The 12,764-nt window shown below is 52.7% G+C and overlaps 1 protein-coding gene across 1 annotated transcript; it reads right to left on the reverse strand.

Moving 5' to 3' along the window:
- Window positions 1-35: 35 nt before the first annotated feature.
- UQCRC1 (ubiquinol-cytochrome c reductase core protein 1) lies at window positions 36-10,708 on the reverse strand. Its single transcript, NM_001280125.1, is given in 13 exon segments — window positions 36-225; window positions 668-743; window positions 1,096-1,184; window positions 1,515-1,600; window positions 1,713-1,873; window positions 2,008-2,151; window positions 2,385-2,500; window positions 4,598-4,677; window positions 5,270-5,468; window positions 5,688-5,817; window positions 6,835-6,921; window positions 10,235-10,375; window positions 10,625-10,708. Coding segments are annotated over 13 exon segments (1,443 nt in total). The 5' UTR covers window positions 10,694-10,708; the 3' UTR covers window positions 36-160.
- Between the last annotated feature and the right edge of the window lie 2,056 nt (window positions 10,709-12,764).

Consider the following 12,764-nt stretch of genomic DNA (forward strand, 5'->3'; position numbering starts at 1 on the left):
GACTCCATGCCAATGCCAAAAGAGGGATGACACACTTCTCAGCAGAGGATTTTATTGGTGGTCACCTGTGGCACAGGTTAGAGGAGCCGAAGTGCTGTGTTTGTGGTGGGGGGGGACCACAGACCCCGGCCCCGCCCTCTTGCTTACACAGGCTTCCTGCCTAGAAGCGCAGCCAGAACATGCCGCTACGGATCCGGTTGTAGTCTGGGAGCTGCTCAATGGGGCCTGTGGGGATAGGGTGGAGCGTCAGGGTGGGGTACCTGGCCTGCACAGGGACACCTGGCCCTGTGCCGCACCCAGCTCGGAGATGCTGCCCAGAGCAGCACAAGACAGGCTTTAAGTGGAAAGAGAGGAGAGAACATTCCCCCAGGGGTGCTGAGCCTGTCCCTTCATGTTCTGGCCCTTGAAGCCCCACCCCACATGGAGGTGCCCGTTACCTGACGGGTGCAGGGTATTGATGAAGGCACCTTGGCAGGCAGTCAAGGAACTGCTGGGACAGGTTTTCTGAGCAAGAACTCCCTGGCAGCCAGGGGACTGGGGAGAGCTGCTTGGGGCCTTAACTGGCTGCTCTGTAAGCTGAGCAGCAGTGTGGGAGCAGAGGTGGAAGGGGAGGCCAAGAGAATGGCCTGAGGAAATAAACAAAGAGCAGACCCCCTAGGCCACTTACCATATCCAGCCACTGCTGGGCACTGATCATAGATGTACTTGGAGCAGATCTCACGTACCACACTGGCATCCACCTCCTGCAGGGTGAGGCAGAGGGCATACTGGCTAACGGGCACCTGGCCACCACCTCAGCCAGTCAGCATCATCCAACTAGCAGAGATCTCCCACAGGCAGCATGCAGCTGTCCCCAGCCCAAAAGAGGAAAGGCAGAAGGGATCCCTGCTATAGACTTCCATGGGCCCCGCCCATCTCCACAGCCATCAGCACCTCTGCCCTGCCCTCCCACTATGCTACCCCTGCAGGTGACAGCTGCCTAGGACACCAGGGATGCCTACAGGAGCAGGCTGCGCTATGCCAGGCCCCAACCCTACACCTCCCAGGTGTCTGCCAGGCCAAGACTCCAGAACCTCTCCCAGGGGTCCATGTTACCGCAATCCGGCTTTCCCATTCAGCCAGGGGGATACGGCGGCCATAGGTCAGGAGGCTGCGTCCGATGTCCTCACACACAGGAGTAGTGCCTTTAAGGGTGAGAGAAGGCTCAGAGGTCCACCCAGCCCAATCCTGGACCCACAGGTACACAAACAATCTCCAGCCTCAGGTTGACAAGGACCTCCCTGACCTCATGCTGACTCAGATCACAGCCCTTTCTTCTATGGTCACCTATTACGGCAGTGATGGGCTGTGGACCTGTCTCACACCTGCCTGCATCTCCAAGGGTGGGGTGATGGGGCATGGCGTGGTCTTCAAAGTTTTCCTTTCTAACCTTGGTTAGTTAGGAGCAGTGGCCACCTTGGTGCTGTCGCTGGCAAGATGTACTCTACCCCTCCCCGCTGAGCTGTAGGACTCACCATCTAGATGAGATACCAGGGCATTTCTGAGGATGTTTTTGCCCCGGGCCACCTCACTCTCCGTGGCACTGGTACACAGGCGCATCCTAAAGTGGGGGGGTGGGTGGTATTCATTCTGAGCCAGTGTGTCATCTCTCAGCCTCCCACTGTGCTGGTTAAAGCCGCCATCCCACCTAGGAATACCAGGCTGCCACTTACCACTGCCCTTGCAGGACGAACATCATGTCATCGATTTTCATTCGGTCACAGACAAAGTGTGCACCCAGCAAGCCCGTCTCTGCATAGCAGATGCTGAAGGTCTGGAAACTCTGGCATAGCTTGTTGGCCACAGCACCTGAAGCCAGTGGGCTGGACAGGTGCTGCCAAGGGGATAGGTGGTCAGCACCCACCCTCTTGTCTTCAACGCACACTGTGACCCGCACGCACAGGAGCACACAGCCCCAGCACCCTCTCTTCCCTGAAGGCGAGGTCCCATGCTCGCTCTGGCACTCACCACGCCACCACCATAAGTGCAGTCATAGTGGCCGATGATGGCATTGGCCACTTGCAAGGCCACATTGTCCGGGCTGGCCCAGCCAGGACCCTCTACTGCAATGGCCACGTGGGCAAAAGGTAGAGCATCATCACGGTGGCGGATCTGAAACAGTACATGACAAGGCTGAGGGACAGCCAGACTGCCAGGGGAACAGAAAAGGTGGCAGGTGTGGGTAGAGGGTGTATGTGTGTGAACATGTGTGCCTGTGACGCAGCAGCCACAGAACCCCTTCCCAACTGCTGAGGTATCTCTGGAGTCACCAGGATAACCATGCACATGGGGGTCCTCCCACAGGCCCCCAGCTGAGCACTACTCCTGCCCAAAAGGCAGCATACCTCACTGCCAGTGAAGCGGCATGGAGTAAGAGTGGGCACAGCGTCCTCTGCATACGTCCACGGGATGCCACCGAGGTGCTTCTGGGCGAGGTCTAACAGTTGCTGGTGCTCCACTCCTGCTGAGACAGACAGTGGCATTACTGACCAGCCAGGGCCCAAGGCACAGGGTGGGGCGATTCACAGACAGGCAGAGGACCCCCATGTCCTGTCTTAGTGGGAGAAACCAGGAGTATGTGACATTAGAACTGGGTGAGGAAAGAAGGTCCTCCTCAGACAGACCCTGCCTTGTGGACAGGACAGGCACCTCAGGGCCAAATAGCTCCCCTGGCCTCAGTCCCAGGACAGCAGCAGCATTCAGAGTTTCAAAATGGGCTGCCATGTGATCCAAGTGTGGGTTCTCACTTGAGAAGATGCATTCCACCTACATCAAGGACAAGACTGGTACTCCTGGGCACAAAGCCACCTGGCCTGCCTTTTCCCTCTAGCTCTCCCTCAAGTATTTCTGGCTGCTGGCCCTGCAGGGGGTGGCAAGTGAGGGGGCAGAAAGAGGCGCTATTACAGGGCTGTGATTAGCTCTTGGGTCCCCTGAGAGCTGGGGACATTTGCAAATAATGTTACAAACGTATACCCTAGGACTCCTTGGATCTTGCCTCCTCACCTCCACAAGAGGAGGGCTCTGTGGTGCCACCAGTTGCATTGGCCTTTTTTTTTTTTTTTGAGACGGAGTCTCGCTCTGATGCCCAGGCTGGAGCACAGTGGTGCGATCTCAGCTAACTGCAAGCTCCACCTCCCGGGTCCACGCCATTCTCCTGCCTCAGCCTCCTGAGTAGCTGGGACTATAGGCGCCCGCCACCACGCCTGGCTAATTTTTTTGTATTTTCAGTAGAGACGGGGTTTCACTGTGTTAGCCAGGATGGTCTCGAGCTCCTGATCTTGTGATCCGCCCGCCTCGGCCTCCCAAAGTGCTGGCATTACAGGCGTGAGCCACTGCGCCCGGCCTGCGTTGGCCTTTCATTCCTTCCTTCCATGAGCTCAAGCCCTGCTAGTCTGACACACACGTCAGATTGCTCTTGCCCCCAGGTTCCCCAGCTCCAAAGCCCCTGGTCATGCTCTTCCTATTGGTCTTTTCTGCACACTCAGCCACCAAGGTCATAAGCTGGGAAGTATGTTTTTGTTTTTGTTTTTTTTTTGAGATGGAGTCTCACTCTGTTGCGCAGGCCGGAGTGCAGTGGTACAATCTCAGCTCGCTGCAACCTCCGTCCCCCGGGTTCAAGGGATTCTCCTGCCTCAGCCTTCCAAGTAGCTGGGATTATAGGCAACTGCCACCAAGCCTGGCTAATTTTTGTATTTTTACTAGAGACGGGGTTTTGTCATGTTGGCTGGGCTGGTCTCGAACTCCTTACCTCAGGTGATTCACCCACCTCGGCCTTCCAAAGTGCTAGGATTACAGGCGTGAGCCACCACGACCAGCCAAGATGGGAAGCACCTTGACCTCAGTTCCTTACCCATGTCCAGACCCCAACCAGGTTCCATCTATAAAACCACCTGGAGTCCATCTACTGCTCCCCCTTGCTCCTGCCATCTCCTGCCCAGTCCCTGCCACAGCCCCTCTCTAGCCAGCCTACCTGCACTGTGACCCCACACAGCAGCAGAGCAAACCTTAGACCATGACACTGCTCTTTCCCCGCGCTCAGTTCCCCACACCCCACCTAAATAACACTCACCACCTTTCAGGCTTCTGTTCAAACTACAGGTGCTTTAAAAAGCCCCTCCCCCAAACTCCAACTCTGAGTCCCCAGTGAAATCTTCCCCACCCTTCTGTGCCTTCCTTTCAAGGCACTTCTTGGTTTGTTATCAGGCATGCATCAACACACAACTAATGGCTGGCTCTCCCAAGGGCAAGGCCACAAGGAACAAGGCCAGGAGCTTGCATCCCCTACCAGCCCATGAACTCAGTATCCTAGAACCAGGTGGGGCTAAGACAGACCTGTACCAGAGGGACAGCATCCTGTGTAACCAGTCCCAGTGGTGGCAGCAGGGTAGAATCCTATCCCACCTCAGAGAGCACAGGAGGAAGGTCATTCCCCTCAAGGTTAGGGTGGGAGCAGAGTCCCCTGGGGTGAAAGGTCCCCTATGGTGGGAACCAGGACCTCGGCTTTGATAACCAAGGCTGGGACCCCACTACCCAGGACTTCAGTGATTCCATCACTCACCTCCAGCTGCTGCCAGCACCATTCGAGGGGCCTTGTAATGTGTGCTGAGGTACTCAGTCAAGTCTGCACGAGACAGCTTCCTACAAGACATATGGTCAGTGTGTCAACACCTCTACCACACTGGAGTGAGTTGGGGTGCATGCATGAATGGGACTGAGGAGGCAGACTAGGAGACGCATGGTTTCTCCGAAGAGTGGGCCCTAGCACATTCCCCAACCCCCTTCCCCTATCTCTGCCACCCACCCCTCCAGGGCCCAGAGGGCAACCCTTGTCTGCCCTTGCCTCATGCCTGACTTCAGGACAGGCTCATAGTCTTCTCTGAGAAGGCGTGAGCCAACACTGTGGGACTCTCAAAGGGCAGCATCAAAGCTCCCGGAGCCATCCACAAAGGAGACAAGAGACCACATGGAGGGGACACCCAGACACTTCGCCCTTGGACTGTCAGGACATGCACCAAAACATACCTTAAAACAAAGCCCAAAATTCAAGTGAAGCCCACAAAGCCATTAAAAAAGACTCACTGGACCACATGGATACAGAAACTGTCTCCAGTTGCATAACTCAGGAAAATAACCCCGACAGACAGCTAGCCAACTAAAAATGTGACCTGGAAAGGGTCTGGCCAGGCCAGAATGGAGCAAGCATCCCACCACAAGGCCAGCCAACTCTCACCTGACATTCTCACTGGGCCCCTCCACAGCCTGGGCTAGAGGTGTGCCCTGGAATGCTGTGGCATGCAGGTAGTTAAAGACCACATCTCGCATAGATGCATCATTCTCCTGCATCTCCCGCAGGATCACATCACGTTCCTTCTCAATCTGTGAGTCTTCCAGACTACAGTTCTGCACAATGTCACCCAGGAGCTCCACAGCTAGATGCAAGGAGGACATGTTTAGGTGCCAGGTGGACCACTGCAGACCAACGACAGCACAAAATCCTCAGGCCTGGCATCTCCTGCTGCCCACCCCTAGTTGCCCGGCTGCAAAGCCATACGCTAAGGGTAATATGATTCTGTGGTCAGCCAGGGGCTCCTAGGTAGCTGTCCTCTGCTCCCCTGCCCTCTGTCCCCGCCTCTTCCTCCAGGTGTTACCTTTCGGCAGATCCTTGGACAGCGCCTTGATGTAGTAAGCTGTGTGCTCCCGGGTGCTGTAGGCATTAAGATGGGCCCCCATGCTCTCCACCTCCTTCTCCAGGGCACTGCCAGGCCGATTCTTTGTTCCCTGGAACCAGATATCAACCAGAACAATCAGGAGCTACACAGGAACCCAAGAACCCTGTCCTCAGAGGCTAAACACCCAGCAGGACCACTGGTCCACAGGTACCTCCCTCAGCATAGACTCTGGGGACACAGATCCCAGAGTCTGTTTACCAAGCACTAAGCAGGCCTTGAGGTGACCAAAACCATGGCATCATGCGCCAACAGAACAGAGATAGCCAGGGCCAGGACTGAAGGGCATAGCCAGAGCAAGTGTTGCCTAAAGCTCCTGTAACAGCTTACCAACAAGCTGTGGGGGTCATTACCAGTACACCTCCCCCCTCCTTATTGACAGCCATGGTCAGGTAAGCCCACACCTGTGTTCAAGTGATAGAACCCACTCCTCCCATGCCATTCCCATGACTGTATGTTTGTGAATACATGCTAGTGGCCTCTGTGGGACCCAATCCTAGTCCTGTGTGTGGAGAACAGTGGTGCTATCTCTTGGTGTGCACACACATGTTAATTCTGCACACATACCTGTGACACTGCAGCTGGCTAGGTTGCCTACTATGGCTCCATGGCCCTGCCCACCCGATAATCCTTCTCCATGTTTTTCATTCCTTTAAAAAACATGGGTCTTTACAACCAAGGGATGCCTAGATATTCCACCAGAGAAGAACATTTCATAAGCAAGCATGCATGCCCATGTCTGTGGGTTTGTTAAAATGCATGTGCATATCTACGTGTGTTCCACAGGCCTCCTGTATGAATACAAATAACACAGGCCTGGCTTCTCTGGTGAAAAGTGGGGCTCCTGTGGTTCCTTGGGTCCTCTTGGCTCTGAGGGCCTCAGGCAGGGGCTCATCAGATACGTGCCCACTCAGGAGAGGTTAAGCTCATGTGGCTCCTTTTAGGAAAGCCAGCCAGACATCAGCCCCGCAACTGAGGCCCATAATCAGGCTAATTTTTCTGACCTTCATCCTCAGAAGGGACAACAGGCAGCCCTAAGCCCAGAGGAGACAGACTTTAAGAGCCTCACCTTGAAAGCCAGATGCTCCAAAAAGTAGCCCGCCCCATTATTCTTCTCAGTCTCAAAACGGCTGCCAACATCAATCCACACTCCCACCTAGTCAAGAAGCCACCAGAAAAGGTTACAAACAAACCACTCCCCAGCCCCCTACTCACACCCCACCTGAGTGACTCAGTACAAGCCCCAGGCAGGGACTTATGAATCCTGGAGTCAGGGAGAGCTGCCCCAGCAGGACCCCTGTGCTTGGGGACACAGTCATGCCTGGAAAACAGAGGGGCAGCCGAATGACTCGTCACACCGCATCATTGCTCTCCTGATTGGCTATCAAGGACCCCCAGGGACACTTCTAACTGTGCACATTTACCTGGTCTCACCAGCATACAAATCCTTAAATTCAGTCTCACTTTTCAGTTAATTATTTGTTTTTGTCTAAGCATACAACATATCATTTGCAAACAACAACTTATTTTTTCCTTTCTAAAAATTACACGCTGCCTTTGTTCTGGCAATGATTTTATCCTTTCATCATTAAGGAAGGGACTATTGGTTTAGACTGTATATTTTATCACACTAAATATTGTTCCTATAATATCTTTTTTGTTGTTGTTTTTAATCAGCTCTGAACACCAAACACAGTGTTGCCTTGGCACCCAATAAGGTAATATTAATTTTCTTGACAGCCTCCTGGTTGCTGTGAAACACGCACCACAGGCTGGGCGCGGTGGCTTATACCTGTAATCCCAGCACTTTGGGAGGCCGAGGCAGGTGGATTACGAGGTCAGCAGTTCGAGACTAGGCTGGCCAATATGGTGAAACCCTGTCTCTACTAAAAATACAAAAATTAGCCAGGTGTGGTGGCACGTGCCTGTAGTCCTAGCTACTTGGGAGGCTGAGGCAGAAGAATTGCTTGAACTCAAGAGGCAGAGGATGTAGTGAGCCAAGATCGTGCCACTGCACTCCAGCCTGGGTGACAGAGAGACTCCATCTCAAAAAAAAAAAAAAAAAAAATGTAAAAGAAACACGTACCACTCACCCCACTTGGTCACACGGTCTAGTCTTTTAATTTACTATTTGTTCACAGCTGATTTAAGTTTTTCACATCTACTTTCCTAAGTACTTTTTTTTTTTTTTTTGACATGGAGTCTCACTCCGTCACGAGACGAGTGCAGTGGTGTGATGTCGGCTCACTCAACCTCTGCTTCCTGGGTTCAAGTGATTCTCCCGCCTCAGCCTCCCGAGTAGCTGGAACTACAGGCGTGCACCACCACGCCCAGCTAATTTTTGTTTTTGTGTGTGTTTTTTTTTTGAGACGGAGTCTCGCTCTGTCACCCAGGCTGGAGTGCAGTGGTGCGATCTTGGCTCACTGCAAGCTCTGCCTCCCAGGTTCATGGCATTCTCCTGCCTCAGCCTCCCGAGTAGCTGGAACTACAGGCGCCCGCCACCACGCCCGGCTAATTTTTTGTATTTTTAGTAGAGACGGGGTTTCACCGTGTTAGCCAGGATGGTCTCAATCTCCTGACCTTGTGATTCGCCCGCCTCGGCCTCCCAAAGTGCTGGGATTACAGGCGTGAGCCACTGCGTCTAGCCTAATTTTTGTATTTTTAGTAGAGGCAGGGTTTCACCATGTTGGCCAGGATGGTCTCAATCTCTTGACCTCGTGATCCGCCTGCCTCGGTCTCCCAAAGTGCTGGGATTACAGGCATGAGCCACTGCGCCCAGCCAAGACTTTTTTTTATTGTATAAATTTATGGGGTACAAGCACAATTTTCAGAAATTTCTATCCACACCTGAAACTCCATTTTTTTCTTTTTTTTTTTTTAAGACAGAGGGCCTTGCTCTGTCACCCAGGCCAGAGTACAGTGACATAATCATGGCTCACTGCAACCTCTTATTCCTGGGCTCAATCGATCCTCCTGCTTTGGCCTCTCAAAGCCCTGGAATTACTGGTGTAAGCCACTGTGCCCCGCCCACAAGTGTGATGTCATTACATGCACAGAATGCACAAGTAGTCAAATCAGGGATTCTGAATTATCCATCACCAGAATAACAAACCTTGTACCCATTAAGTAATTTCTTCTTCTTTTTTTTTTTTGAGATGGACTCTCACTCTGTCACCCAGGCTGGAGTGCAGTGGCTCCATCTCGGCTCACTGCAATCTCTACCTCCCGGGTTCAAGCAATTCTCTTGCCTCAGTCTCCCCAGGAGCTGGGATTACAGGCGTGTGCCATGCATGGCTAATTTTTGTATTTTTAGTAGAGATGGGGCTTCACTATGTTTGCCAGGCTGGTCTTGAACTCCTGACCTCAGCTGATCCGCCTGCCTTGGTCTCCCAAAGTGCTGAGATTACAGGCGTGAGCCTCCAGGCCTGGACCCATTAAGTAGTTTCTCATCATCCACCCCTTCATCCTTCCAAGTCTTCACTGTCCATCATTCCACTCTCTACATCTGTATGTACATATTTTTTAGCTCCCACTGATAAGTGAGAACATGTGATATTTGCTTTCCTAAGAGATGTCAATGCATATACCATATATCACACAATCTTAGATGAACATGTATTTCACATCTAACATCTTGGAATGCAAGAGGCATTTTACAATCTATAGTATCCTTTGATTAAAATTGGCAACATTCTTGAGATTCTTTCTCTGGCACTGGAGCAGACAGCTCCTTACAATCTAGCACATTTTAGAGTTCATGTAATACAGCATTCTTTACTATAACAAGTGACATATAACAAGGAAGTTGCAGGCCACCTTTTCCTATGCTTAGTAACAATTTAAATCGCAGGACTTTGTTTCTGGAAAAACTAAAAGGATGTGTCAATAAAAACATCTGGCCCTGGGGCTGGGGGCTGAAAGGAGGAGGAGATAATTATTTCTTGGGAATCTTCTCACCTATTCATATATCTATCTGTGACTCAAGATTTCTTGTGTCAATTTAGAGAATTTGTATTTTTTGGAATATCACACATTTCATTGTACTGTTAAAATGCATTTCTTCCTAAAATGTATTTCTGGTCTAGCCTGGAGATTATGACCTTGGGCAGTGAGGCTGACAGACCTGGACCCCTGCAAGTCACCTAAGGTGTCTGAATCCCATTTTCCGCATTATAAGAGGAGACATGATCACTTCCCTTATATGGGCTCCTTAACAAAAGGCTGGAAAAGAATTTGGCCGCCTACTTGACGGACATTATATGCTAAATAATGTTGGCTTATAGTGAAGACTGTCCCGTGAAGCCAAGGCGTGGCTAGGATAGGGAATGGGGCCATTCTCGGGGTGAGTGGTCCTGGGTCCGAACCCAAACCACAAACGGGAAGACTCGAGCCCGAGGTCACACCCCAACCAGGGAAAAGACGGCAGGCCCAACCTGGAGGCCCTCTCCCCAAAAGCGTCCCCAACTCACCGTGCAAGTGGGCTGAGAGGACTGCTCGGAGGCCACACGCAGGCCGTTGTCCAGCAGGCTAACCTGCGTCTCCGGCACGAACTGGAGCGCCTGAGCGAAGGTTGCCGTACTCCGCAAGGCTGGCGTCCGCAGCAGGGCCGGCTGTGGAAGGGAACAGCCGCGAGTGAGGAATCGGTCAGGGGATCTCTCCCCACCTCCCAGGTCCTCAGGAGGACCCCCGAACCCCGCCCCTAGGCAAGCGGCGAGATACCTTTCCCCGCCCTCCGCCGTGACCTTCCCACGGCCCTGACCCCGCGTCCTCCCCACCTCGACCTGCCACTGCTAACAGCCCACACCCGTCCGCTTCCCGAAGCCCTGTCCCGAAGCCCCGCGCTCTCACCACCACCTCACCGAGCGGCGGGCGCGCAATAGCACTTGTGCCCCGGCGGTAGCGGCCCGACAGACCACGGACGCCGCCATTTTCCAGCTGCAGTCGGCCCTGTTGCACCGCGCAAGCGTAGACTGGGCGCGTTGGCGGTCGCGGCGCAGGCGCAGTACCGTACAGTTGGTGCTCGGCCGCCTCCTGGCGGGAACCGGGACAGCCTATTGTGCTGGCCTGGCTTTGGCTGGCTGGCTCTGACCGCGCTGCCGCCAGTCCCTGCGCACATCAGTCCACCTGCCGTCCATCAGCCCGAGCAGGTCCGCCCGCCGTGCAGTCCATCTCCCCATTCCACGCGTGGAAGTCAGAGTGCATTATGTTTCTCACCAGCCGCGCTGCGTACTCTGAGGTCTGGCGGGCGGGGAGTTGCAGCCACAGCGTGTCCGCAGGTTCGAGCCCAGGGCTAAAGTACCAGCGTGGAAACTTACCTGGGACCACAAGGCGGTGCTGAAAGTCAGTATTTTTTTCTCTTTATTTATTTTTTATTTTCTGAGACAGGGTCTCGCTCTGTCGCCCAGGCTGGAGTGCAATGGCGCGATCTCGGCTCACTGCAACCTCCGCCTCCCGGCTTCAAGCGATTCTCCTCCTGCCTCAGCCTCCCGAGTAGCTGGGATTATGCCCGATAATTTTTGTTTCTTTAGAAGAGACAAGGTTTCTCCATGTTGGCCAGTTTTGCGCCCTGCCAGTTTTCTCTTTAAAAGAACTAAGTACAGGCCGGGAGCGGTGGCTCACTCCTGTAATCCCAACACTTTGGGAGGCCGAGGCAGGTGGATCACTTGAGGCGAGGAGTCCAAGACCAGCCTGGCCAACATGGTGAAACCTTTCCTTTTCTGTAAGAGGAAAAAGAATTCTGGCTGGGTGCAGTGGCTCATGCCTGTAATCCCAGCACTTTGGGAGGCCGAGGCGGGCGGATCACCTGAGGTCGGGAATTTGAGACCAGCCTGACCGACATGGAGAAACCCCGTCTCTACTAAAAATACAAAAGTAGACGGGCGTGGTGGCGCATGCCTGTAATCCTAGCTACTCGAGAGGCTGAGGCAGGAGAATCACTTGAACCCGGGAGGCGGAGGTTGCGGTGAGCCGAGATCGCGCCATTTCCAGCCTGGGCAACAAGAGCGAAACTCCGTCTCAAAAAAAAAAAAAAAAAAAAGACTTCTAAGGTATGCTTTGTTATGTCAACTAAAGAAAAAAAAATCAAGCTTTTAAATATTTAAAGTTAGTTCTATTCAGAAGTCTTACCAAGAATTGCAACCCGGGAGAGCCTTTCAGGGAGTTTCTGCTAGACTGCTCCAAAGCAGTGTTTCCGACAGTTTATACACTGGTGGTGGCGGCTCTCCATGTGCTCAGAAATTACATCAAATGTGCTCAGAAGTTACATTCGAGCATAAATCTCATCAAGGTTTGGGTGCAAGAGTACATCTGTTTATAGGTCACAGAAGCATAATCATTAATCCTGTCAGACAGTATCTTAAGTACAGGAAGAGGCAAGGGCTAGGATCATTGCATTTTTTACCATGTTGGCCAGGCTGGTATCAAACTCCTGGCCTCAAGCAATCCACCCACCTCAGCCTCCCAAAGTGCTAGGATTACAGGGGTGAGCCACCACACCTTACCCAAAAACTACTCTTATACTTAAAACTATCTTTATAAAAATCATGCCAGATGCCATGACCACAGGCTCTCACACCACACCCAGCTAATTTTTTTTTATTTTTTGTGGAGACGGGGGTCTCATTATGTTGCCCAGGCTGATCTTCAACTCCTGAGCTCAAGTGATCCTCCTACCTCAGCCTCCCAAAGTGCTGGGATTACAGTCATGAGCCACCGTGCCAGGCTGACTTTATTTCTTATAAAGGGTTACAACCTGCAGGCTGGGAGGTGGGCTTCTGGTCAAAACCAGAGACAGACCCTTAAAAAGAGGCAGGAGCTTTATGTCGAATGGCTTGGCTAAACATACATATTCGGCCGGGCACGGTGGCTCACACCTGTAATCCCAAACTTTGGGAGGCCAAGGTGGGCGGATCACAAGGTCAGGAGATTGAGACCATCCTGGCTAACATGGTGAAACCCCGTCTCTACTAAAAATACAAAAAATCTGCCAGGCATGATGGC

Source organism: Pan troglodytes, chromosome 2 (assembly GCF_028858775.2).
Source record: "Pan troglodytes isolate AG18354 chromosome 2, NHGRI_mPanTro3-v2.0_pri, whole genome shotgun sequence".
Taxonomy (NCBI): domain Eukaryota; kingdom Metazoa; phylum Chordata; class Mammalia; order Primates; family Hominidae; genus Pan; species Pan troglodytes.